The 25,158-nt window shown below is 52.0% G+C and overlaps 8 protein-coding genes across 8 annotated transcripts in view; 4 read left to right on the forward strand and 4 right to left on the reverse strand.

The window, feature by feature from the left end:
• Positions 1–143: 143 nt before the first annotated feature.
• Positions 144–25,158, reverse strand: part of LOC116183271 (feather beta keratin-like) — a 67,746-nt gene continuing 42,731 nt past the window's right edge. The window contains exon 2 of the mRNA XM_085572692.1: positions 144–1,076. Within this exon, the coding sequence (XP_085428818.1) occupies positions 315–653 (339 nt within the window). The 5' untranslated portion in view covers positions 654–1,076 and the 3' untranslated portion in view covers positions 144–314. The remainder of the gene's footprint in view (positions 1,077–25,158) is intronic.
• On the forward strand, positions 1,041–3,395 carry LOC110480288 (uncharacterized). The gene has a single exon (XM_085572684.1). It carries the CDS (start codon positions 2,461–2,463, stop codon positions 3,238–3,240), a length of 780 nt encoding a protein of 259 aa, XP_085428810.1. The 5' UTR covers positions 1,041–2,460; the 3' UTR covers positions 3,241–3,395.
• LOC110480289 (uncharacterized) lies at positions 5,623–6,732 on the reverse strand. The gene has a single exon (XM_085572683.1). The coding sequence runs from the start codon at positions 6,609–6,611 to the stop codon at positions 5,820–5,822; it is 792 nt and encodes a 263-aa protein (XP_085428809.1). The 5' UTR covers positions 6,612–6,732; the 3' UTR covers positions 5,623–5,819.
• On the forward strand, positions 8,202–8,676 carry LOC116183274 (feather beta keratin-like). The gene has a single exon (XM_031504119.3). The coding sequence runs from the start codon at positions 8,202–8,204 to the stop codon at positions 8,550–8,552; it is 351 nt and encodes a 116-aa protein (XP_031359979.2). The 3' UTR covers positions 8,553–8,676.
• Positions 9,997–15,688, reverse strand: LOC116183270 (feather beta keratin-like). The gene has a single exon (XM_085572694.1). It carries the CDS (start codon positions 11,827–11,829, stop codon positions 11,491–11,493), a length of 339 nt encoding a protein of 112 aa, XP_085428820.1. The 5' UTR covers positions 11,830–15,688; the 3' UTR covers positions 9,997–11,490.
• LOC116183272 (feather beta keratin-like) lies at positions 15,708–19,525 on the forward strand. The gene has a single exon (XM_085572695.1). It carries the CDS (start codon positions 15,708–15,710, stop codon positions 16,044–16,046), a length of 339 nt encoding a protein of 112 aa, XP_085428821.1. The 3' UTR covers positions 16,047–19,525.
• On the reverse strand, positions 19,423–20,571 carry LOC110480297 (uncharacterized). The gene has a single exon (XM_077784145.2). It carries the CDS (start codon positions 20,179–20,181, stop codon positions 19,423–19,425), a length of 759 nt encoding a protein of 252 aa, XP_077640271.2. The 5' UTR covers positions 20,182–20,571.
• On the forward strand, positions 19,761–24,521 carry LOC110480299 (uncharacterized). The gene has a single exon (XM_085572686.1). It carries the CDS (start codon positions 22,430–22,432, stop codon positions 23,126–23,128), a length of 699 nt encoding a protein of 232 aa, XP_085428812.1. The 5' UTR covers positions 19,761–22,429; the 3' UTR covers positions 23,129–24,521.

Here is a 25,158-nt window from a genome sequence, read left to right on the forward strand (position 1 = left end):
CCCATGCTGTTATTTGTTATTTTGACATATTTATGAGGGAGGGTGTTTTTGGTCTATTCCATGTACCCCAATGTTGAGCTGTGGAATGTACTCAGTGAGGATGTGACACCACTGGAATTAAGAAAGGACATGAGGCATTTCAGGTTTTGATGCAGAAAAAGTTTATTGAGGAAAAGGAATGAAGAGGCAGGAGAAAAAAGTGGAAGGAATCCAGTGTAAGGGGCAAGTACAGCGACCATCACCAGAGGGGACTGGCTTGCAAGAGTGGTTGTGGAGTCCCAAGCTGGTGATGTCTGGAGTGGTGCTGAGGGTCCTCAGCAGATGTAGCCACCCCTCCTGCCATAGCAGCCCAGGCCTCCAAACCCATAGCCAAACCCATGGCCGTAGCCAAGGCCGTAGCCAAAGCCACCAAATCCACCAGAGATGGGCTGTCCCTGGGCACTGAGCTCACTGCCCACGGCAGCCGAGGAGGTGGATCCGACGGCGGTGTTCTGGGGGAAGGAGGTCATGATGGGTCCTGGCAGGGTGACCAGCACAGGGGAAGGGTTGATGATGACGCGGGAATCCTGGCACTGCAGGGCACAGGGCTCGTTGCAGCTGTTGGCCAGCGGGGTGGGTCCGCAGGTGGATCCGCAGAGGGTGTTGCAGGCCATGGGTGTGGAGTGGAGGATCCCTGGAAAAGAAGGGATGAGGCAGGAGTATTGGGATGTGAGGGGCAGTGATGGAGGAGAGTGATGGAATGTGGAGGCTGTTGTGGGGCAGTGGGGAGGCGTGAGGGCTGCTGAGGCTGGGTCTGAGCCTGCTGGAAGAGAGGGGCCAGGGGTGCAGGAGCAGGAGGGTCACGGACTTGAGACTCACCTGGTTGTCTGCAAGAGCAGAAGGAGAAGGCGTGAGAAGAGTCTGAGACAGAGATGCACTTGGTCGACTTTTATACTGGTCCTGGAGGGGTGGGACAGCCTTCTTCCCTGATCTTGGGGAATTTTGTAGTCAGCAGTCCTTGGCTGGCCCAGCCCGATGAGTCATGAAGTGGAGAATGTTTTTTCTGTGTCCTTCCCCTGAGTCCGTGTCCATTTAACCTTGACCAGTTGGGAGAAGAAAAGGCCAAGGGATTGGTACTGGTTTTGTTTTGAATGTAGTAGAGGCAAACAAAGCCTACAGTAATTTGGGTGTTGTTTCAAGTCTTCAGCTAACCCCCAGCTGTTCCTTCTGGCCAAATCTACTTCTCTGCATCCTGGGATATGGTCGCTGCTCTGGACTGAAATTTCATAAATGGGCCATGAGGTGGCCATGTACCCTTAGCTATGAAAATCTCCAGCAGTTACCAGGACAGGATTAGGAAAATAAATACAAGCAGGTTGAGGGATTTGATCCTCCTGTTCCACACCATTGTTGGGCTCCTCAGTGGAATAAGGCCATGGACATGGTTGGCCAAGAGCAGTGCAGGGAAACCATGAAACAGAAAGGAGTGGAGGATCCATAAAATGTGGAGAAGGTGAGAGAGATGGAATTTTTTCAGGCAGGAGGCAAGAATGCAAATGGGACAATATGCCATGTCAATGTGCCATGGAATGACCTCAGTGATGACACCCCAAATCTCCTAAGCTGGGGTTGAATCTTCTACGTGTCAAGACATGCACAATCAACAACAACACCTTGGTCTCCAATCCTTGCAACTAAAACCTGCCGCCAAGGTTAGATGGAGATGGCCTCAGGAGCAGAACATGAAATTGCACAATTCCACAGAGGAACAACTGCTCCATGACACAGAAGGAAAGAGGAGCTTACTGGCTGTCCGTTAGTAATTATTGGGTTTTGCTCACAGGAACAACACATTAAGACTTACTAATTACAAGTTCTGAAAACTTGTGGCTTGAATGCGGAAAAAAGGAATCAATGTCACAAACCAGACTACGAAAAAAGGGACCGGACCCTGTTTGTTCTTTATTGGATTCCTGAATGAGGTCAAGGAATACACTCTAAATGACAGAGTATGTCGTCATGTAAATTGTGTAAATTTCAAAATACAAGTACACTGGAGCAAGTTCAGCCCTGAATTGGCTCTTGTTTTCCAGAATTTCTTTCTTGACATCATTTAAAACACAAAAGAAAGGAGCTCTCTTTCCTCTGCCATGAAGGGCTCTCAGGCACTGCGACCTTTCTAAGTTATTGCAGAGTGACCTCCCCAAGACATCAGCAGCTCCCTCAGCATTCCTGAGTGCAGCACAATGACTGATGGACATCCAGTGACCCAAAACAGAGTCCCAGTCTTCACAAAGAACCCACAAACCACAGAAGACAACTGCCACAAAATGACCACATGATGACATTGCACCTTTCCTGGGTGCTGCTTCTGTATTCACGCTTCCCTTGCACACACTGAACAATCAAACCCTTCCAAAGATCAGCTCCCAGTTAGAAGCTGCCACCAAGGTCAGACGGACAGGGCCTCAAGAGGAAGATATGGAATTGCAGAAATGGATGAAGAAGAACACTCCCCACCTCATGACTCAACAAGCAGGGCCATGTGAGATCTGCTGCCTAAAAAATGCCCCAAGGCCATGGGACGAGGCTGTCCCGCCCATACAGGACCAGCATAAAAGCCGGCCCAGAGCCTCTCTCCCTCACACACTTCTCCTGAAGCCTTCTCCTGCCAACAACCAGGTGAGTCTCAATCCCCTGATCCTCCTGCTCCTGCACCCTTGGCCTTTCTCTTCCAGCACGCTCAGCCCCAGCCTCAGCAGCCCTCACACCTCTCCACAGCCCCACAACAGCCTCCACATTCCATCACTCTCCGGCATCACCATCCTTTGCACTCCCACACCCCTGCCCTGCCTCACCCCTCTCTCTTCCAGGACCCTCCACTCCACACCCATGGCCTGCAACACCCTCTGCCAGCCCTGCGGACCCACCCCGCTGGCCAACAGCTGCAACGAGCCCTGTGCCCTGCAGTGCCAGGATTCCCGCGTCATCATCAACCCTTCCCCTGTGCTGGTCACCCTGCCAGGACCCATCATGACCTCCTTCCCCCAGAACACCGCCGTCGGATCCACCTCCTCGGCTGCCGTGGGCAGTGAGCTCAGTGCCCAGGGACAGCCCATCTCTGGTGGCTTTGGTGGCTTTGGCTACGGCCTTGGCTACGGCCGCGGGTTTGGCTACGGGCTGGGCTATGGCTGTGGGTTTGGCTATGGTTTTGGAGGCCTGGGCTGCTATGGCAGAAGAGGCTATGGCTACAACTGCTAAAGGGCCCCAGCACACCATGAGGGGCAGGAAGGCACTGATGATGTGGCAAAACCTCCTCCATGCAATGGGCTTTGGCTAGTCATCCTACTTGCACTTCAGCCTGGCCTTTCAGGCTTCCTTTTGTTGCTTATAGCCTTTCAGTCTTCTACCTCAATAAAGTTTTCCTGCATCACAAATTTTTCCTGCATCACGAGTCCTTCTTTCTCATCCCATGACCCATCCAGTCTCACTCAGCTCTCAGCCAGGCTTCCAGAGTCCACTGGGAGTGGGTGAAAAAGTGCTCCTCAACGTCTTTTATTATTTATTTCCCAGTTCTACCACCCACTGGCAGAGTTTGCTCTTCCCATGCATCCCACAAATCCTTCAGCTACTAAATCACAGACCTGGATACGCTAAGACAGATCTATCCCTGCCCCTGGCCCAAGCCTGTCTTGGTGGTGTGTTCACTTTTGCTGGAGAGCAATTGCTTCTGTCCCTCATCCTCTTCCATGCCCTTCTACAGATCCTATGAAGCCGGTCCACGTCTTCCTTGTCTCTGTGGGCTCAGAGTTCAGCACAGAACTCTGATTTTAGTGCAGGAGAGCAGAAGCTGGGATTCCCCCATTTTCTTGTGCTGCTCACACTGTGGGGATGAGCACAGGACACTGGGGGATTTCTGGTCAGTGACTGCACATGGCTGGGGCACATCCCATCCAATAGTCAGTTCTTCACTCACCAACACACCAAGTGCTCCTTCTTGGGCCTGCTCTCAATCCCCCCATCACCCCACCTTTATCCTGCTTGTTTGGGATTGCTCCAATCCAGGTGCAGCAGGTTCTGCTCCTTTGCTCTGGTGATATTGGAGAACTCTTAATCTCTGTATTACTGGGAACAAGGAAGACAAGAATCTGATGGAGAAGGTGAAGAGTATGGCCTTGAGGATGATCCACTGGTGAAGGTTTGGAACTGCCCCGGCCCATGACACCGGGACATTTTCCAGGCAGAAGCTGTTGCCTGACACAGCTTGGTGAGTCATGAGGTTGGGCCTGTCTTGCTTCAAACAGATCTGAAATTCCATGTTCTGCTCTTGAGGCCATGTCCATCTGACCTCGGCGATAGCTTTAATGGTTTGGTATTGGTTCCACAATGGGATGAGGGAAGGTGGACCACTATCCTTTACCTGGACTTGTGCAAAGCTTTTGTTCTTGTGTCAGACAACATCCTTGTCTCTAAGCTGGAGTTGATGTTTGGACCTCTAGCTGGATAAGAAATGAGCAGGATGGTCTCACTCAAAAGTTGTGGTCACTGGCTCCATGTCCCAGAGTGGAGAACAGGGATTGGTGATGACCAACAGATCTTCACATTGGAACCATTGTAACTTCCCATCTTTGTCAGGGATATGGAGAGTGGGTTTAAGTGTCCCCTTGGCAACATTGGGGATAACACCAAAGTGAGGGTGTGGTTTATTGTCTGAGGGAAGGGATGGCTTCCAGAGGGTGCTGGACAGGCTGTGGAGCTCAAGAAGGTCAACAGGGCCAAGAGGAAGGTCCTGCACTTGGATTGGATCAATCTCAGTAATGGATGTTGGATGGGTAATGAGTTAATTAATAGCACTCCTGAGGAGAATGACTGGGGATGTTGGTGGATGAAGAATTGGACATGTCCTTGCCGCATAAATGAGCTGAGCAAAAAATCCCCCATGTCCTGGGGTTATCACCCCAAGGTCTGGGCAGCACATTCTGCCCCTCTGCTGCACTCTGATGAGGTTGGACTTGTGTGTCCCACTCTGGGGACACAAAAAAGGGAAGACATGGGCCTCCTCCAGCAGATCTGGGAATGGCTTTAGGAGTGGATGAGGGTCTGGAGGAACTGGTGCCCAGCCAAAGTGAGCACACCAGGCACAAGGGCCTTGTGGCAGAGTCACGAGAGACCTGCATTGAGGCATCCAGGCGTGTGTTCAGGCAACTGAAAAGTTGCTGTGGGGCACTGGAAGAGTAAAGTGTACCAGTGGGTAGTGGAATTGGGGAAATAATTCTGAAAAGAGGTCTTGGAGCACTTTTTCAACAATCCAAACAGCCTCAACAGCATTGGTTTAGTCTCAAAGTGTCTAAAGAGGAGAAAGAAGAGGGAGTCTTGTGAGGTTTTGATGCAGGAAAAACTTTATTGAGGTAGAAGAGTGAAAACTCAGGAGCAGGCAGTGGAAGGGAGCTGCTCGGAGGTGCAAGTAGGGCGACCATCAGCCAAGGCCCCTTCCTTTGGTGAGGTTTGCCCAGAGCACCAAGGCCTTCCTGCCCCACAGTGGAAGCAGCCAGGCAGAGGTGCCCAATGGTCGCTGGCTTGGGAGAAGGGATTTGTCCAGAGGGAGCTGGACAGAGCCGAAGGGGCGATGCAGAGCAGGGAGTGGGGAAAGAGCAGGAACAGAGATGGGCCATGTGTGCAGGCAGCCCGGGCTGGCCCCTTGGCTACTGCCTTGCTTGGTCGCCCGAGAGCAGGAGTGGCAAGTGCAGAGTCAGTTTGAGAGCCTTGGCCCAGAGATGTGTCCTCAATGCCGCAGATGTGTTCCAGAGAGTGGGTGGCTGGTGTCAGGAGGCTGAGAGCTCTTAGCAGATGTAGCCATAGCCCCTTCTGCCATAGCAGCCCAGGCCACCCAGACCATAACCACAGCCATAGCCAAACCCGCGGCCGTAGCCAAGGCCGTAGCCAAAGCCACCAAAGCCACCAGAGATGGGCTGTCCCTGGGCACTGAGCTCACTGCCCAGAGCAGCCGAGGAGGTGGATCCGACGGCGGTGTTCTGGGGGAAGGAGGTCATGATGGGTCCTGGCAGGGTGACCAGCACAGGGGAAGGGTTGATGATGACGTGGGAATCCTGGCACTGCAGGGCACAGGGCTCGTTGCAGCTGTTGGCCAGCGGGGTGGGTCTGCAGGGCTGGCAGAGGGTGTTGCAGGCCATGGGTGTGGAGTGGAGGGTCCTGGAAGAGAATGGGTGAGGCAGGAATGGGGGTGTGGGTTTTTGAGGGGCAGTGATGCAGGAGGATGCAGGAAAGTGTCGAAGGTGCCGTGGGGAAGCGTGAGGGCTGCTGAGGCTGGGGCTGAGTGTGGTGGAAGAGAGGGGCCAGGGATGCAGGAGCAGGAAGGTCAGGGGATTAAGGCTCACCTGGTTGCCTGCAGGAGGAGAAGGTGTCAGGAGAAGTGTGTGAGGGACAGAGGCTCTGGTCTGGCTTTTATGCTGGTCTGGAGGAGTGGGACAGCCTCGTCCCATGGCCTTGGGGCATTTTTTAGGCAGCAGCTCTTGCCTGGCCCAGCCTGGTGAGTCATGAGCTGGGGATTGTTTTCCTTCCTGATGTTCTGCAGTGTCATGTCTTCTCCTTCTGCTTGTGTCCATGTGGCTCATAATTCAAGAATTAGAGACCAGTGTGGGTTTTTTTGATGACATCTATCAAGACATGCAGAAGATTCATACAGAGCTAAGGAGAACCTGAAAGTCATCAGTGAGGTCACAGCATATTGCCAACATGTCCCATTCACATTCTTACCTTCCATCTCAAGAAACTCCCAGATCTTTCAGCTTCTCCACGTTTTGAGGATACCCCAATATTGTCAATGTCATGGTCTCCCTGCACTGGTCTTGGTCAATGTCCTTCTTCCACTCTAGAGGCCCAAGAGTGGTGGGGGACAGGAGCATCAACTCCTTCAGCCTGCTTGTATTTCTCCTCCTACATTACTTCTCCTGGTTACTGCTGGAGATTTTTATCCTGAAGAGTGCATGTCCACCTCATGATCCACTTAAGCTCCAGCAGGACTACAAGGACTTTCCCTGCTAGAATGCTTTGCTTGCCAAGGGAAGGGCAACCGGTGTCATCCTGAACTTCTGTCAGGTCTTTAACACAGTCTCAAGGAGCATCTTTATCTCTGAACTGCAGGCACGTGGGTTCAGAGGTGGTCTGATGAATGGATGAGGAGCGGACAGAGAGTGATGGTCAGTGGCTCTCTGTGTGGGTGGAGACCAGTGATGTGGTCTCCAGGCCTCTGCCTTGGATTGGTGATTTTGAATACCTTGATTGAGGTGATGAGCCGTGAGATTGAGACCACCCTCAGCAAGTTTGCAGGTGCTGGGAAGCAGAGCAGTGCAGTTGATACAAGAAGAATGAGGGATCCCAGCATGAGGGACACTGGGAAGGTTGAGAACATAAGAACCTCTTGTGGTTCAACAACTCCAAGTTCAAGGTCCTGCACGTGGATTGGGACAGTCCCAAACATGAGCACAGCTTTGGAGAGGAACTCCTTGAGAGCAATTCCACAGAGAAGAAATGCCGGTTCTGGTGGACCAAAATGACACAGCAATGTGAATTTTTAGCCCAGAAAAACAACCATTTCCTGGGTCGCATGAAAACAGGTGTGGCCAACAGGAATGGTTGGGTGTCATTTGAAGACAGGAGAAAAGAGCCAAATTCTTGTCGGCTTTGTTTGCATCTTCTACATTCCTGAGTCAAAACAATACCAAACCCTTGGCTGCGTTGCTCCCAATTAAAAGCCGCTGCCAAGGTCAGATGGACACAGCCTCAAGGAGATGGCATGGAATCACAGAATATCAGGAAGGAAAACACGAACCATGACTCACCAAGCTGGGCTAGGCAGGTGCTCCTGACTAAAAAATGCCCCAAGGCCATGAGACAAGGCTGTCCCACCCCTCCAGAACCAGCATAAAAGCTGGCCCAGAGCCTCTGTCCCTCACACACTTCTCCTGAAGCCTTCTGCTCCTGCACCAACAACCAGGTGAGCCTCAATCCCCTGATCCTCCTGCTCCTGCACCCCTGACTTCTCTCTTCCAGCACACTCAGCCCAGCCTCAGCAGCCCTCACACCTCCCCACAGCCCCACAACAGCCTCCACACAGCCTTGTCCTCCTGCATCACCAACCCTCACACCCACACAACCCTTTCCTGTCTCATCCCTTCTCTTCCAGGACCCTCCACTCCACACCCATGGCCTGCAACACCCTCTGCCAGCCCTGCGGACCCACCCCGCTGGCCAACAGCTGCAACGAGCCCTGTGCCCTGCAGTGCCAGGATTCCCGCGTCATCATCAACCCTTCCCCTGTGCTGGTCACCCTGCCAGGACCCATCATGACCTCCTTCCCCCAGAACACCGCCGTCGGATCCACCTCCTCGGCTGCCGTGGGCAGTGAGCTCAGTGCCCAGGGACAGCCCATCTCTGGTGGCTTTGGTGGCTTTGGCTACGGCCTTGGCTACGGCCGCGGGTTTGGCTATGGCTGTGGTTATGGTCTGGGTGGCCTGGGCTGCTATGGCAGAAGGGGCTATGGCTACATCTGCTAAGAGCCCTCAGCCTCCTGACACCAGCCACCCACTCTCTGGAACACATCTGCGGCATTGAGGACACATCTCTGGGCCAAGGCTCTCAAACTGACTCTGCACTTGCCACTCCTGCTCTCGGGCCACCAAGCAAGGCAGTAGCCAAGGGGCCAGCCCGGGCTGCCTGCACACATGGCCCATCTCTGTTCCTGCTCTTTCCCCACTCCCTGCTCTGCATCGCCCCTTCGGCTCTGTCCAGCTCCCTCTGGACAAATCCCTTCTCCCAAGCCAGCGACCATTGGGCACCTCTGCCTGGCTGCTTCCACTGTGGGGCAGGAAGGCCTTGGTGCTCTGGGCAAACCTCACCAAAGGAAGGGGCCTTGGCTGATGGTCGCCCTAATTGCACCTCCGAGCAGCTCCCTTCCACTGCCTGCTCCTGAGTTTTCACTCTTCTACCTCAATAAAGTTTTTCCTGCATCAAAACCTCACAAGACTCCCTCTTCTTTCTTCTCCTTAGACACTTTGAGACTAAGCCAATGCTGTTGAGGCTGTTGGGATTGTTGAAAAAGTGCTCCAAGACCTCTTTTCAGAATTATTTCCCCAATTCCACTACCCACTGGTACACTTTACTCTTCCAGTGTCCCACAGCAACTTTTCAGTTGCCTGAACACACGCCTGGATGCCCCAGTGCAGGTCTCTCGTGACTCTGCCACAAGGCCCTCGTGCCTGGTGTGCTCACTTTGGCTGGGCACCAGTTCCTCCAGACCCTCATCCACTCCTAAAGCCATTCCCAGATCTGCTGGAGGAGGCCCACGTCTTCCCTTTTTTGTGTCCCCAGAGTGGGACACACAAATCCAACCTCATCAGAGTGCAGCAGAGGGGCAGAATGTGCTGCCCAGACCTTGGGGTGATAACCCCAGGACATGGGGGATTTTTGCTCAGCTCATTTATGCGGCAGGACATGTCCAATTCTTCATCCACCAACATCCCCAGTCATTCTCCTCATGAATGCTATTAATTAACTCATTACCCGTCCAACATCCGTTATTGAAATTGATCCAATCCAGGTGCAGAACCTTCCTCTTGGCCCTGTTGACCTTCTTGAGCTTCACAGCAGCCCATCTCTCCAGGCTGTCCAGAACCTTCTGGATGCCATTCTCTCCTTCCAGACAATCAACCACACCCTCACCTGACTGTTATTCACAGTATTTCTTTGGGGGCACACAACTGTACACTCCATGGCCCTGACAGAGATGGGAAGTGATAATGGTTGAACACGAGTCTCTGAGGCCCACCACTCATCCCTGTTCTCCACTCACACATGGAGCCATTGACTCCTTCATAACTCTCTCAGTGAGACCATCCCACCCATTTCCTTCCTAACCAAATGGTCCAACCAACATCCACATCTCTCCCGGCTAGAGACAAGGTTGTTTTCTGGCAGAGAAACAAGGACTGTGCACAAGACCAGGTACATGTTTTCAGTCCCTCTTCCCTCATCCAGCAATGCTGGAGCCAATACAAACTCATCAAATCTGCTGCCAAATTCAGATGGACACGGCCTCAAGAGTAGGATATGACAATGCAAAGCTGTGGGAAGAAAAACCCTCCCACTTTATGATTTGCCAGGCTGTGCCCGGCAAAATCTGCTGCCTGAAAAATTGCCCCGGGATTACCAGCCAAGGCTGTCCCAAACTTCCAGCCATAGATTATCCTCAAAGGCTGTGCTCCGGATCTTCTAAATCTGAATATTCTCTTCCTTATTCCCAGTAATTAATAGATTAAGAGTTCTCCCCTGTGACCAGAGAGGAGCTGAGGGGAAGAATCTGCTGCACCTGGATTGGAGCAATCCCAAACACGCAGGATAAAGGCTGGGTGAGGAGGGGATTGAGAGCAGGTCCAAGGGGGAAGGATTTGGGTGTTGGTGGATAAGGAATTGGACATTCCCTGACCATGTGCACTCGCAGACCAGAAACCTCCTCTGTCCTGTGCTCATCCCCACAGCGTGAGTGGCAGGTGAGCAGGGAATTCACAGCTTCTACTCATCTCTGGCAAGACTGGAATTGTGTGTTCAACTGTAGGACCCCTACAATAAATAAACCTTGCACATCTCCCATTTCTAATCACAAGGATTCTTCAGTCCCCTCAAACTTTTGCTGTTCCTGCACTCTTCTTGCTTCACTAAGTCCATGTCCTTCTTCCACTGAGAAGCCCAGCACATCACCCCAAATCAGATATCCTTATCTCTGAGGAGACAGGAAGTGTCAGTCTGCTAGAAACCCTTTTCTAAAAGTTCTTTTGCTGCAAGGATGCATGGCCATGATAAGAAAGACATGGACCTGCTGAAGCAGATCTCTTAGTGGGCTGAGGAGATGATGGGGGGCTGGAGCAAGTGGTGTCCACCCAAAGCAAGCACACCACCCGGAGGGGCTTGTGCCAGCAGCAGGGAGAGATCTGCATTAGTGTATCCAAGTCTGTGTTCTACAAACAGGAGGGTTTGTGGGATGCACTGGAAGACCAAAGCATGCCAGTGAGTGGTAGAACTGGGGAAATAAATCCTAAAAGAGGTCTTGGTACACTTTTTAACCCCAGTGATATCTACAATCCCAGCTTAGTGCTGAATGAGACTGGAAAAGTCTGGGGAGAAGAAAGAAGGAGGAGTCATCGGAGACTATGATGCCATAAAACTTTATTGAGGTAGAAGAATGAAAGATCATCAGCATCCCAGTAGAAAAGAGGAGGATGAGGTGCAAGGAGGGTGATCATCAGCCAATCTCCTTTCCTCACAGAAGGTTTCTCCAGAGCAGCAAGGACTTCCAGCCCCACGGTGGGAGCACTGCACCAGAGGTGCCCAGTGGCCTCTGGCCTGGGAGAAGGCGTTTGCAGCAGAGGGGACTGGGCAGAGCCAAAGGGGCACTGCAGAGCAGGGAGAGGGAGAAGAGGAGGTGGATGGGCCAGGCCCTCAGCAGTTGTAGCCATATCCCCTCCTGCCATAGCAGCCCAGGCCTCCCAGCCCGTAGCCAAACCCACGGCCGTAGCCAAGGCCGTAGCCAAAGCCACCAAAGCCACCAGAGATGGGCTGTCCCTGGGCACTGAGCTCACTGCCCAGAGCAGCCGAGGAGGTGGATCCGACGGCGGTGTTCTGGGGGAAGGAGGTCATGATGGGTCCTGGCAGGGTGACCAGCACAGGGGAAGGGTTGATGATGACGCGGGAATCCTGGCACTGCAGGGCACAGGGCTCGTTGCAGCTGTTGGCCAGCGGGGTGGGTCCGCAGGGCTGGCAGAGGGTGTTGCAGGCCATGGGTGTGGAGTGGAGGGTCCTGGAAGAGAGTGGGTGAGGTAGGACAGGGTTGTAGGGTTGTAAGAGCTGGTGTTGGCAGGGCGAGGGAGTGTGGAGGCTGTTGTGGGGCTGTGGAGCTGCTGAGGCTGGGGCTGAGTGTGGTGGAAGAGAGGGGCCAGGGGTGCAGGAGCAGGAGGGTCAGGGGATTGAGGCTCACCTGGTTGTCAGCAGGAGCAGGAGGAGAAGGATTCAGGAGAAGTGTGTGAGGGAGAGAGGCTCTGGGCCGGCTTTTATGCTGGTCTGAAGGGGTGGGACACCCTTGTCCCATGGCCTTGGGGCATTTTGCAGGCAACAGCTCTCGCCTGGGCCAGCTTAGAGAGTCATGAGGTGAGGAGTGTTTTCCTCCATGTCTGCAATTCTGTGTCATGATCTTGAAACCATTTCCATCTGACCTTGGCAGCAACTTCATTGCTTTTGTATTTGGGAAGACTTGATTGTTAGATGTGAGTCAGGGAGGGCTGAATAAACAACCAGAGCCCAGCAGAAATGCGATGTCATCAGTGAGGTCATTTTGTGGCACACGTCCTGTGGTTTGAGTGTGCCTTGAGAAGACTGGAATTCTCCTGCTCCACTGGATGTCCATCAATCATTGTGTTGCACCCAGGAATGCCGAGGAATCTGCTGATGTCCTGGGGAGGTCGCACTGCAAGACCTTGGAAAGGTCCCAGTGCCTGGGAGCTCTTCCTGATGGGTGCAAGAGACACCACAGAGTTGTTTCTTGTGTAGGAACAAGAGAGAGGATCTAGAAATTAAAGCCTCCTTAGGTTGAACTTGGTCCAATGGTGTGGTCCATTTTGATTTCTCAACTTTACATGGAAACCTACTCTGTCATTTAAAGTGTGTTTCTTTACCTCTTTAAGAAATCAAATAAACAAGTAACCAATGATGCTTGATCACGTTTTGCCCAGGCTGGTCTCTGACGTGAATTTGCATATTCTGCATTCAAGACATATGTTTTCATAACTTATATCCTGTCAGTTGTAATATTTTGCTCCTGTTAGGAAAAAAACCACTAATTGCTACTGGATGGTCATTCTATTTCCTCCTCTGTCATGATGCCAGTGTGTTTTTGTGGAATTCTGTGATCCTGCATCCTTCTCTAGAGGTTGTGTCCATCTGACCTTTGTGGCAGTTTTTAATTTTGAGGAGTAGAGGCCAAAGGACTGGCCACATTATTGCTTTCTGTCAGTCATGTAAAAGAAGACAACAAAGCCCACAAGAATTGGGGTGTTATGAGTGAGGTCCTGCCGTGGAACACTCACAGCATCTCCTTTGTCCATTCTTCCCTTCTTGCAAAAATAAAAATCACACATCTCCCATTTCCAATCACAACGAGGATTCTTTGGTCCCCCCAAACTTTTGCTGTTCAAGCACTTTCTTGCTTCATTAAATCCATGTCTTTCTTCCACTGTAAACCCCAGCACATCACCCCAAATCAGATATCCTTATCTCTGAGGAGACAGGAACTGTCAATTTGCTAGAAACCCTTTTCCAGAAGTTCTTTTGCTGCAAGGATTCATGGCCATCTCTTGAACCTCTTGGTCTCTATTGGTGTCCCTATTTTGTCACCTATTGGTGACAATAATGACATTCTCATGTCTCCAATTAACCTCCAGCTATTCCTGCTGGCCACAATTCTTTCTATGCAGCCCAGGAAATGGTTGGTGGCCTGGGCTGAAAATTCACGTTGCTGTTTCCTTTTAAGATTTTGGTCCACCAGAACACTCAGGTTGTTCGCTGCAGAACTGCTCTTAAGGATTCCCTCTCCAAAGCTGTGCTCATGTTTGGGACTGTCCCAATCCACGTGCAGGACCTTGAACTTGGAGTTGTTGAACCACAAGAGGTTCTTATGTTCTCAACCTTCCCAGTGTCCCTCCTGATGGGATCCCTCATTGTTCTTGTGTCAACTGCACTGCTCTGCTTCCCAGCACCTGCAAACTTGCTGAGGGTGGTCTCAATCTCACGGCTCATCACCTCAATCAAGGTATTCAAAATCACCAATCCAAGGCAGAGGCCTGGAGACCTCATCACTGGTCTCCAGACGTACAGAGAGCCACTGACCATCACTCTCTGTCCGCTCCTCATCCATTCATCAGACCACCTCTGAACCCACGTGCCTGCAGTTCAGAGATAAAGATGTTCCTTGAGATTGTGTTAAAGACCTGACAGAAGTTCAGGATGACACCAGTTGCCGTTCCCTTGGCAAGCAAAGCATTCTAGCAGGGAAGGACCTTCTCTTCCTGGTGGAGCATAAATGGATATTGAGTTTTAAATCTCCAGCAGTTACCAGGACAGGATTAGGAACAGAATTAAAGGAGGTTGAGGAGTTGAACGTCCTTGTTCCCCACCACAGGTGAGGCCACATGGACACGAACATGGTTGACCAAGAGCAGTGCAGGGAGACCATGACACTGATGGGAGCGGTGGATCCTTAAGATGAGGAGAAGCTGAGAGAGCTGGGAGTTCTTCCAAGCAGGAGGAAAGAATGCAAATGGGACATGTTGTCAATATGCCATGGGATGACCTCAGTGACAACACCCCAATCTTTGTAAATTTTGCTTGAATCTTCTACATGTCCTGACAGCCGTTGTCCACGTGCGTGTCTTGGCATGCATCATCAACAACAACACCTTGGTCTCTAATTCTCGCAACTAAAAAGTATCACCAAGGTCAGGTGGGGATGGCCTCAGGAGCAAAACATGAAATTGCACAATTCCACAAAGGAGCAACCAAACCATGGCACAGAAGGAAAGAGGAGCTTGCTGGCTGTCCATTACTAATTATTGGGTTTTGCTCATAGAAACAAAACATTAAGACTTATGATTATAAGTTATGACACCTTGTGGCTTGAATGAGGAATAAGTGAATTGATGTCACAGATCAGTTTGGGGAAAAAAGGGATCAAGACTGGTTTGCTGTTATTTACAGGATTTCTTCATGAGCCCAAGGAATACGCTTTAATTGACAGAGTACATGGTCGAATAAATTTCAGAAATCCCAATGGACCATAACAATGGAACACATTCAGCCTAATCAGCCTCTGTTTTCCAGATTCTCCCTCTTGCTCACATACAAGACGCAAGAGAATATGATCTATTTCAGAAATCAGGAGCAGCTCCCAGGCACCAAAACCTTTCCAAGATATCGCTCAGAGACCTCTGCAGGGTATCAGCAGCTCCCTCAGCATTCCTGGGTGCAACACAATGACTGATGGACATCCAGCGGCACACAAGAGGAGCCCAGTCTTCACAGAGCAGCCACAAACCACAGAACACGAAGGCCAAAAAATGACGGCATTGATGACATCGCATTTCTGCTGGGCTCTGTCTGTTTATTCAACCCTCCCTGACACACATCTAAAATCAAATCCACCCAAATACCATCTCCAAAAGCTGCCGCCAAGGTCAGATGGACACGGCCTCAAGAGCTGGATATGACACTGCAGAGCTGTGGGAAGGAAAACACTCCAGACCTCATGACTCACCAAGCTGGGCCAGGCAAGAGCTCCTGCCTAAAAAATGCCCCAAAGCCATGAGACAAAGCTGTCCCACCCCTCCAGGACCAGCATAAAAGCCAGCCCAGAGCCTCTCTCCCTCACACACTTCACTGCACACCTTCTGCTCCTACTCCTGCAGACAACCAGGTAAGCTTCAATCCCCTGACCCTCCTGCTCCTGCACCCCTGGCCCCTCTCTTCCAGCACGCTCAGACCCAGCCTCAGCAGCCCCACAGCCCCACAACAGCCTCCACACTCCCTCACCCTGCCAACACCAGCTCTTACAACCCTACAACCCTGTCCTACCTCACCCACTCTCTTCCAGGACCCTCCACTCCACACCCATGGCCTGCAACACCCTCTGCCAGCCCTGCGGACCCACCCCGCTGGCCAACAGCTGCAACGAGCCCTGTGCCCTGCAGTGCCAGGATTCCCGCGTCATCATCAACCCTTCCCCTGTGCTGGTCACCCTGCCAGGACCCATCATGACCTCCTTCCCCCAGAACACCGCCGTCGGATCCACCTCCTCGGCTGCTCTGGGCAGTGAGCTCAGTGCCCAGGGACAGCCCATCTCTGGTGGATTTGGTGGCTTTGGCTACGGCCTTGGCTACGGCCGTGGGTTTGGCTACGGGCTGGGAGGCTTGGGCTGCTATGGCAGGAGGGGCTATGGCTACATCTGCTGAGGGCCCTCAGCACCACCCCTGACACCAACCAACCACTCTGGAACACATCTGCGGCTTTGAAGGAACCTCTCTGCATCAAGGCTCTCAAACAGGTTCAGCACTTCCAGTTCCTGCTCTCTGGCCACCAAGCAGGGTAGTAGTCACCTGGCCAGCTGGTGCTGCTTGCACAACAGGCCAATCCTCTTCCTCCATTCCCTGCTCTGCATCACCCCTTTGTGTGGTCTCCTCTGCTGCAAACCCCTTCTCCCAAGCCAGAGACCGTGAGGCACCTCCACTGGGCTGCTCCCTCAGTCAGGCAGAAAGCCTGGCACAACCTCCTGCACGCCAAGGAGCTCGGCTGATGGTCACCCTACTTGCACCTCAGACCTTCTCCCTTCCATTGCCTGCTCCTGAGTTTTCAATGTTCTTCCTCAATAAAATTTTCCTGCATCGTAACTTCAGATGAGTCCTTCTTCGTTTTTCTCCCAAGACTTTTCCAATCCCTGCTCAGTATTGTACCAGGCATGTAGAGACCACTGGAGTGGGTGAAAAAGTGCTCCAAGACCTCTTTTGCGTGTTACTTCCCCTGTTCTGCTACCCACTGGCACACTTTGCTTTTCCAGTGCATTCCATAAAACCTTCAGCTACTGAATCACAGGCTTGTGTACACCAACACAGATCTATCCTGGCCTCTGACACAACCCCCTCATCATCTTCCAGGTCTTTTGTTCCCCTTGGCTGGACACCCGTTGTGTGGATTTCTCTCTCGAGGTTCCTAGGTCAGGGTGACCCCAAGAGAGATCGTAAAGAGTCTTTTCTTCCCTTAGCCCAAATGCAGCCAAATGAGGAGTGTGGAAGGCATCCGATTGCGCTTTCTTGGTTGTTTATTTCTTTTTATCTAAACATTCTTTCTCTGACCTGCTGAGCTCTGGCTAGCAAGTCCACCATGGCATTCTGCCCTGAGCCCTGGGTGGGTCCCACATTATATACTCAAAACTACGTGTCTATGTTTACAATTTCTTTACCAATTCCTATCATCTATGTTAGACTGTGAATCTCTATTTTAAACCAATAGAAAAGTGCCACCACCACACCAAGACATGGAGGATAAGACAAAGAAGAAGAAGGCTAGGACACGCCCAAATTCTTCCATCTTGTACTCCCTTGAACCCCATTCTAAAAATCCCAAAATTCTACTTTTCTACCCTATGTTAGTTAAAATATCACACTACTAAAACCCTTGTGACTTGTAATTCCTCATACAGAGTTGACAGCTTTCCACGGGCTAAAATCAAAGCCACAGATGTTTTTGACTTCTTGCCAGGGTCCCTGAGATCCCTGCCAGGGCAGCCAGAGGGATGTCCTAGACTCTGACGCTGTTCCTCCTGACCCTCATCATCTTCCATGCCCTTCTACATGTCTGCTTCACGCAGGTCCACGTCTTCCTTGTCTCTGTGGGCTCAGAGTTCAGCACAGAGCTCTGATTTTAGTACAGGAGAGCAGAGGCTGAGATTCCCTCACTCTCTTGTGCTTCTCACGCTGTGGAGATGAGCCCAGGACACTGGGGGAATTTCTGGTCAGTGACTGCACATGGCTGGGGCACATCCAATTCTTCATCCAACACCCAAAGTCCTCCTCCTTGGGCCTGCTGTCAATCCCCTCCTCACTCAGCCTGTATCGTGCATGTTTGGGATTGCTCCATTCCAGGTGAGGGAGATTCTGCCCCTCTGCCCTTCTCTGCTCACACTAGAGATCTGTGTTTATCTCTGGCTTACTGGGAATAAGGCAAGACTGCTGGATAACACCCAGGCTATGACCATGAGGATGATCTGGGGCTGAAGGTTTGGGACAGCCATTGGCCACCTCATGGGGCATTTTTTCAGGCATCATCTCTGGCAGATCATAAGGTGGGAAGTGTTTTGTTTCCCTCAGCTTTCCTGTATCATGTCCAGCTATCGGGGATGTGTCTGCCTGGCCTTGGTAGCATCTTTTAATGAGCTGGCATTGGTTTCCAGCCTTGTTGGATGAGGGGAGAGGGAACAATATCGTGTACCTGGACTTGTGCATAGCATTTGTTCCTGTACTAGAAGGCATCTGTGTATTCACTCTGGAAGGATGTGAATTTGTGGTTGGACCATGTGGGTGACAAGGAAAGGATGGGATGATCTAACTCAAAGAAGACAGTCTCAGTCAAGCCGTTGTGGCTCCACGTGTGTGGAGAAAAGAAATGACTGGTGACAGGCAAAAGCTCCTACTGGCACCAGGATTATTTCCCAGCTTTGCCAGGGACATGGAGGGTGGGATTGAGTGGGATGTTCAGCAAAATCAGAGACCGGAATAAGCTGAGTAGTGGGGTTGGTTGTCTGGAGGGAAGGGATGGCATCCAGAGGGGCTGGAATAGGTTGGGGATGTGGGATGTTGTCCGTTTCTTGAAGCTGAGCAAGGCCAAGTGCAAGGTCCTGCACGTGGTTTGGAGCAATGCCAAACATGGCTGTAGACTGGACAATGCAGGGGTTGAGAGCAGCCCAGAGGAGAAGGACCTGGGATGTTGGCGGATGAAGAATTGAACATGCCCTGGCCATGAACACTCACAGACCAGAAACTCCCCATGTCCTGAGCTCATCACCACAGCGTGGGTAAAAGTGAGAAGGGAATTCTGACCCTCTGCTCTGCTCTTCAGAGACTGGAATTGTGTATTTGGAACACATGGGCATGCTCAAGCAGAGCTGTAGATGACCCTGGAAGATGATGAGGGTCTGGAGCAACTGGTGTCCAGCCAAAGCGAAAACAAGACAGATACACAGAGTCGATCAGAGGCAGGGATGGACCTGAATTAACATATCAAGGCCTGGAATCAAGCAAGTGAAGTGTTTGTGGGATGCAATGGAAGAGCAAAGTGTGCCAGTATGCACCCATGAAGGAAGAGGACACTTCTCAATGTGCAATGCAAAAGATTTTTATTGAGGCATAAAGAACAGTGAAAGTCATCAACGATAGATGGAAGGGGCCAGTCTGAGGTACAAAAACAACCAACAAGCGAGGCGCCTTTTCTTGCAGATGGTTCGGACAGAGCATCAAGGCCTTCCTGCCCCACAGTGGGAGCAACCTGATGGTGGAGGTGCCTGGTGGTCTGTGGCTTGGGAGAAGGGTTTTGCAGCAGAGCGAGCTGGACAGAGCTGAAGGGGGGATGCAGAGCAGGGAGTGGGGAAAGAGCAGGAACGGAGATGGGCCATGTGTGCAGGCAGCCTGGGCTGGCCCCTTGGCTACTGCCTTGCTTGGTGGCCTGAGAGCAGGAGCTGGAATCACTGAGCCCCTTTGAGAGCTTTGGTCCAGAGATGTGTCCTGAGATGTGATCCAGAGAGTGGGTGGTTGGTGTCAGGGGTGGTGCTGAGGGTCCTCAGCAGATGTAGCCACCCCTCCTGCCATAGCAGCCCAGGCCTCCCAGCCCGTAGCCAAACCCACGGCCGTAGCCAAGGCCATAGCCAAAGCCACCAAAGCCACCAGAGATGGGCTGTCCCTGGGCACTGAGCTCAGTGCCCACGGCAGCCGAGGAGGTGGATCCGACGGCGGTGTTCTGGGGGAAGGAGGTCATGATGGGTCCTGGCAAGGTGACCAGCACAGGGGAAGGGTTGATGATGACGCGGGAATCCTGGCACTGCAGGGCACAGGGCTCGTTGCAGCTGTTGGCCAGCGGGGTGGGTCCGCAGGGCTGGCAGAGGGTGTTGCAGGCCATGGGTGTGGAGTGGAGGGTGCCTGGAAGAGAAGGGGTGAGGTAGGGCAGGGGTGAGTGGCTGGTAGGTGATGGAATGTGGAGGGTGCTGTAGGGCTGTGGGGAGGTGTGAGATCTCCTGAGGCTGGGTCTGAGTGTGGTGGCAGAGAGGGACCAGGGTGGCAGGAGCAGGAGGGTCAGGGGATTGAGGCTCACCTGGTCAGCAGAAGCAGGAGAAGGCGTCAGGAGAAGTGTGTGAGGGAGAGAGGCTCTGGGCTGGCTTTTATGCTGGTCCTGGAGGGGTGGGACAGCTTTGTCTCGTGGCTTTGGGGCATTTTTTAGGCAGGAGCAGTTCTTGCCTTGCCCAGCCTGGTGTGTCATGAGGTGGGGAATGTTTTCCTTTATGCAATTCTGCAATTCCATGTCCTGGCCCTGAGGTCTGTCCATCTGACCTTGGCGGCAGCTTTTAATTGCCAGAATTAGTGACCATTTTCTTGTTGCTGGTGCCTTTCAGGACACGTCGAAGATTCAAACAACCCTGAGGACAGCTGATGTGTCATCAATGAGGACATGCCGCGGCATAATGGCATCATGTCACATTTGTCTTCTTTCCTCCTGCTTGAAAGAGCCCTCAGCTCTGTCAGCTTCTTGTTTTAAGGGAACTCTGGTCCCATCAGTCTCCTGGCACTGCTCTTGGTCAGCCATGTCCATGTCCTTGTTGCACCCTGCAGCCCCATCAGTGGTGCACGATAAGATGCTCGATGTCCTCATCTTCCTCGTGTTACTTTTGTTATTACGTATTTCCCAGTTCTCTCCTGGTAATTGTTGGAGCTTTTTACATCGAGGGTCCATGGCCACCTCCTGATCCATTTATGCTCCATCAGGATCAAGAGGTGGAATGCTATTTTTGACAAGGGAATGGAAACCAGTGTCACCTTCCTGGAATTCTATCAGGGCTTTAAAACAATCCCACAGGACACCTTTAAACTGCAGACACGTGGGTTTGAAGGGTTGACTAACCAATAGATGAGAAATTGTTCCCCTCATGCTTCTTCCTCTCCTTATCCTCCACGAGGTTTCCTCTCCGTGTGTCAGTCACAGCCCAGCATTGTGACCTTGCTGGGCCCAGCTGAGACGAGCGCTACGGATGAACCCACACAAGACTGTGAGGAGCACAGGACACCTCCCTAAATCATATGGATTGATTTCCCATCCCCAATGGCAAAGGCCAGGAATGTAGACAAGCCCAGAGAGATGTAGCCAAGGTAGGGAGGAAGAGAACGTGATCAAAGGGGCAGATGCTCACCCCCAGAACACCTGAAAAGCTTAGAGCAGCCTAAAAACGGGAGCTGGGCTTGTTTAGCCTGGAGAAAACGAGACTCGGGGTGACCTTATCACTCTCTACAACTCTCTGAAAGGTGGTTGTAGTCAGGTGGGGGTTGGTCTCTTTCCCCATGTTCTGGCAGAACCAGAGGACACAGTCTCAAGCTGCATCACGGGAAATATAGGCTGGATATTAGGAAAAAGTTTTTCACTGAAAGAGTGATCAAGTACTGGAATGGTCTGCCTGAGGAGGTGGTGGAGTCACCATTCCTGGATGTGTTTAAAATAAGACTGGATTCCATGGTTTAGTTGATGTGTTAGGGCATGGGTTGGACTCGATGATCTTGAAGGTCTCTTCCAACCCAGTTACTCTGAATTCTGTGAAAAGCCTGATGTGGAAATGGTCCCTCTTCACCACACGCCCACAAAACACAGCACAGTGGGGTGACCTCACTGATGACGCCCCATCTCCACAAAGCTTTGGTCACGTCTTCAACCCACCCTGACATAAACCATCATGACCAGCATTTAACCCCTAATAATCACACTTTAAAAGCTGCCACCAAGGTCAAATGGACTCGGCCTCAAGAGAAGGATGTGGAATCACAGAATCACAAAAAGGAACGCCAGCACCATGACAGAGAAGGAAAAAGCAACTCACTGTCCATTAGTAATTACTCCTTTTTTCTAATAGGAACACAGTATTACATTTACAGGGTATAAGTTAAGAAACCCTTTAGCCTGAACACAGAATAAACAAATTGACATCACACACCAGGCTGGGAAAAAAGGGATGGGCAAATATTTGTTGTTGGCTATTGGATTTCCAAATCAGGTCAAGAAATACGCTGTAAATGATAGAGTGGCTTATTGGGTAAATTTTAGAAATCTAAATGGAATATAAGATTGGAAAAAGTTTAGTCTGAACAACCTCTACTGTCCAAGATCCTCTCTTGATCCCATTCAAGACACAAGAGCAAGAGCCCACTTTCATCCACCAGGAGGAACTCCCAGGCACTGGGACCTTGACAAATAATTGAAAACTGACCTTCCCAGGACATCCCTCAGCATTCCTGGGAGAAACACAATGAGTGATGGACATCCAGTGGCACAAAACAGATTCCCAGACTTCACAAGGCACCGGCAAACCACAGTCCACAAGGGTCACAAAATGACATCACTGATGACATTGCACATCTTCTGGTCTTTGCTTGTTTATTCAGTCTTCCCAGATTCTTAGATTGTATCTAACAATCAAATCCTCCTGAAGACCAATTCTCACTCTAAAGCTGTGGCTAAGGTCAGATGGACATGGCCTCAATTGCATGACACGACACTGCAGAATTCAGTGGAGGAAACCACTCCCCACCTCATGACTCACCAGGTTGGGCAAGGCAAGAGCTGCTGCCAAAAAATGCCCCAAGGCCACAGGACAAGGCTGTCCCACCCCTACAGGACCAGCATAAAAGCCAGCCCAGAGCCTCTCTCCCTCACACACTTCACTGCACACCTTCTCCTCCTGCTCCTGCACCAACAACGAGGTGAGCCTCAACCCCCTGAACCTCCTGCACCCCTGGCCCCTCTCTTCCAGCTCACTCAGCCCCAGCCTCAGCAGCTCCACAGCCCCACAACAGCCTCCACACTCCCTCACCCTCCTCCATCACTGCCCCTATTCCCCCTCACATCCCTGCCCTGCCTCACCCCTCTCTCTTCCAGGACCCTCCACTCCACACCCATGGCCTGCAACACCCTCTGCCAGCCCTGCGGACCCACCCCGCTGGCCAACAGCTGCAACGAGCCCTGTGCCCTGCAGTGCCAGGATTCCCGCGTCATCATCAACCCTTCCCCTGTGCTGGTCACCCTGCCAGGACCCATCATGACCTCCTTCCCCCAGAACACCGCCGTCGGATCCACCTCCTCGGCTGCCGTGGGCAGTGAGCTCAGTGCCCAGGGACAGCCCATCTCTGGTGGATTTGGTGGCTTTGGCTACGGCCTTGGCTACGGCCGTGGGTTTGGCTACGGGCTGGGAGGCCTGGGCTGCTATGGCAGGAGGGGTGGCTACATCTGCTGAGGACCCTCAGCACCACCCCTGACACCAGCCACCCACTCTCTGGAACGCACCCCAGGCATTGAAGATGCATCTCTGGGCAAAGGTTGTCAAAGGGATTCAACACTTCCACCTCCTGCTCTGAGGGTACCAAGCAAGGCAGTAGCCAAGGGGCCAGCCCAGACTGCCTGCACACATGGCCCATCTCCATTCCTGCTCTTCTCCCACTCCCTGCTCTGCATCGCCCTTTCGGCTCTGTCATCGCCCCCTCTGCTCTGCTTCTCTCAAGCCAGAGACCATTGGGCACCTCCGTTGGGCTGCTCCCACTGTGGGGCAGGAAGGCCTTGATGCTCTGGCCAAACCATCTGCAAGAAAAGGAGCTCCGCTGATTGTCGCCCTACTTGTACCTCCTACTTGCACTGCTCTCTTCCAGTGGATGCTCGTGACTTTCACTGTTGTGTTAGCTCAATAAAATTCTCTTGCGTTACAGCCTCAGATGTCTGCTTTCCTTCACTGACACACAGTGGTACACTTTGCCTTTCCCGTGCATCCTACAAACCTACAAACCCCTCACTTGCTTCATCCCAGGCCTGGATATGCTAATGCAGATCTATCCCTGCCTCTTATAGGAGCTGTGTATGAGTCTTGTTTTCACTTTGGCTGGACACCAGTTACTCCACACCCTCATCATCTTCCAGGACCATCTACAGCTCTGCTTCAGCACGTCCATATCTTCCATATCCTCAGGTGCCCAGAGTTGAACAAACATCTCCAGACTCTGAGGAGCAGAGCAGAGGGTCAGAGTTGCCCCCTCACGCCGTGGTGATGAGCCCAGGACACGGAGGGTCTAGGTCTGTGAGTGCACATGGCCAGGGCATGTCCAATTCTTCATCCACCAACACCCCAAGTCCTCCTTGGGCGTGCTTTCAATCAATTCATAACATATCTATTATCCATTACTGAGATTGCTACGTGTCTGAGGGGACAACACTGCCAAGCTCATTGTTTGAGATGCTGAGCAGTGCTGACCCCATGGATCCGACTCCTGGGCTGCAGTACTGGGGACTCATTTTCATTTGCACTTCGTGCCACTGATCCCCAGCCTCTGGGCCAGCCTCTCAGCCGCTCTCAGGCCACTCTTTGCAACCTGGGCTCGTTCGCGTGCTCTGGGAGTGTGGAATGGGAAGGAGCAACAAAGGCTCCACAAAAGGGTTGTGTCCAACAGCAGCCACAGCTCTCCCCTCATGCCCAGGCTGAGGCACTGGCCCAGAGCAGACACAGAGCTCAGCCAAGCACCATTTCCTCAAGAGAAATCCTCCAAGAGAACTGGCCTCACCCCTCAGCATTTGCCACAACTCAAGACCCCAGAGTCCTGGCTCACCCCTCCCCTGCTGCTGCTCGCATTTTCATGAAGAATAAATTCTTCCTGAAAAGCTTGATGGGGTTCCAACACTGGTGAATGACAGGAGAGCAACTGATATCATGTACATGAACTTGTGCAAAGCATTTCTTCCTGTGGCAGACAACATCCTTATCTCCGACCTGGAGAGATGTGGAGTTGACAGCTGGAGCATCAGCTGTGGGGTGCAAAATGGACGGGATGATCTCACTCACAGAGCTGTGGTCAACAGCTCCATGTCTGTGAGAACAGGAATGAGTGTGACCTGCAGAGGCTCGTATTGGGACCATTGTCACTTCCCATTTTGTCAGGCACAGGGACAGTGCAACTGTCATCTCCCTTAGGGAGAATGGGAATGACAGCAAGGTGAGTGGTGTGGTTGGTTGTCTGGAGGGAAGGAATGGCATCCAGAGAGCTCTTGACAGGCTGGGGTGGTGTGGTTGTCATGAGGGTCAACAGGACGAAGTGCAACGTCCTAAATCTGAATTGGAGCAATCTCAGTAATGGATATTGGATGGCTAATGAGTTGATTAAGAGCATCCTCGAGGAGAAGGACTTGGGGTGTTGGTGGATGAGGAATTGGACGTGCCCTGGCCATGTGAACAGGCCGAACAGAAACTGCCCATGCCATGGGCTCATTGCCACAGTGTGGGCA

This window comes from Lonchura striata, chromosome 2 (assembly GCF_050655825.1).
Source record: "Lonchura striata isolate lonStrDom1 chromosome 2, ASM5065582v1, whole genome shotgun sequence".
Lineage (NCBI taxonomy): Eukaryota > Metazoa > Chordata > Aves > Passeriformes > Estrildidae > Lonchura > Lonchura striata.

What these genes read in the sequence shown, in the direction of transcription:
- LOC110480288 (XM_085572684.1), top strand. Translation starts at nt 2,461, where the DNA reads ATGGAATTGCAGAAATGGATGAAGAAGAACACTCCCCACCTCATGACT.
- LOC110480289 (XM_085572683.1), bottom strand. Translation starts at nt 6,611, where the DNA reads ATGAGCCACATGGACACAAGCAGAAGGAGAAGACATGACACTGCAGAA.
- LOC116183274 (XM_031504119.3), top strand. Translation starts at nt 8,202, where the DNA reads ATGGCCTGCAACACCCTCTGCCAGCCCTGCGGACCCACCCCGCTGGCC.
- LOC116183270 (XM_085572694.1), bottom strand. Translation starts at nt 11,829, where the DNA reads ATGGCCTGCAACACCCTCTGCCAGCCCTGCGGACCCACCCCGCTGGCC.
- LOC116183272 (XM_085572695.1), top strand. Translation starts at nt 15,708, where the DNA reads ATGGCCTGCAACACCCTCTGCCAGCCCTGCGGACCCACCCCGCTGGCC.
- LOC110480297 (XM_077784145.2), bottom strand. Translation starts at nt 20,181, where the DNA reads ATGGACAGACCTCAGGGCCAGGACATGGAATTGCAGAATTGCATAAAG.
- LOC110480299 (XM_085572686.1), top strand. Translation starts at nt 22,430, where the DNA reads ATGACTCACCAGGTTGGGCAAGGCAAGAGCTGCTGCCAAAAAATGCCC.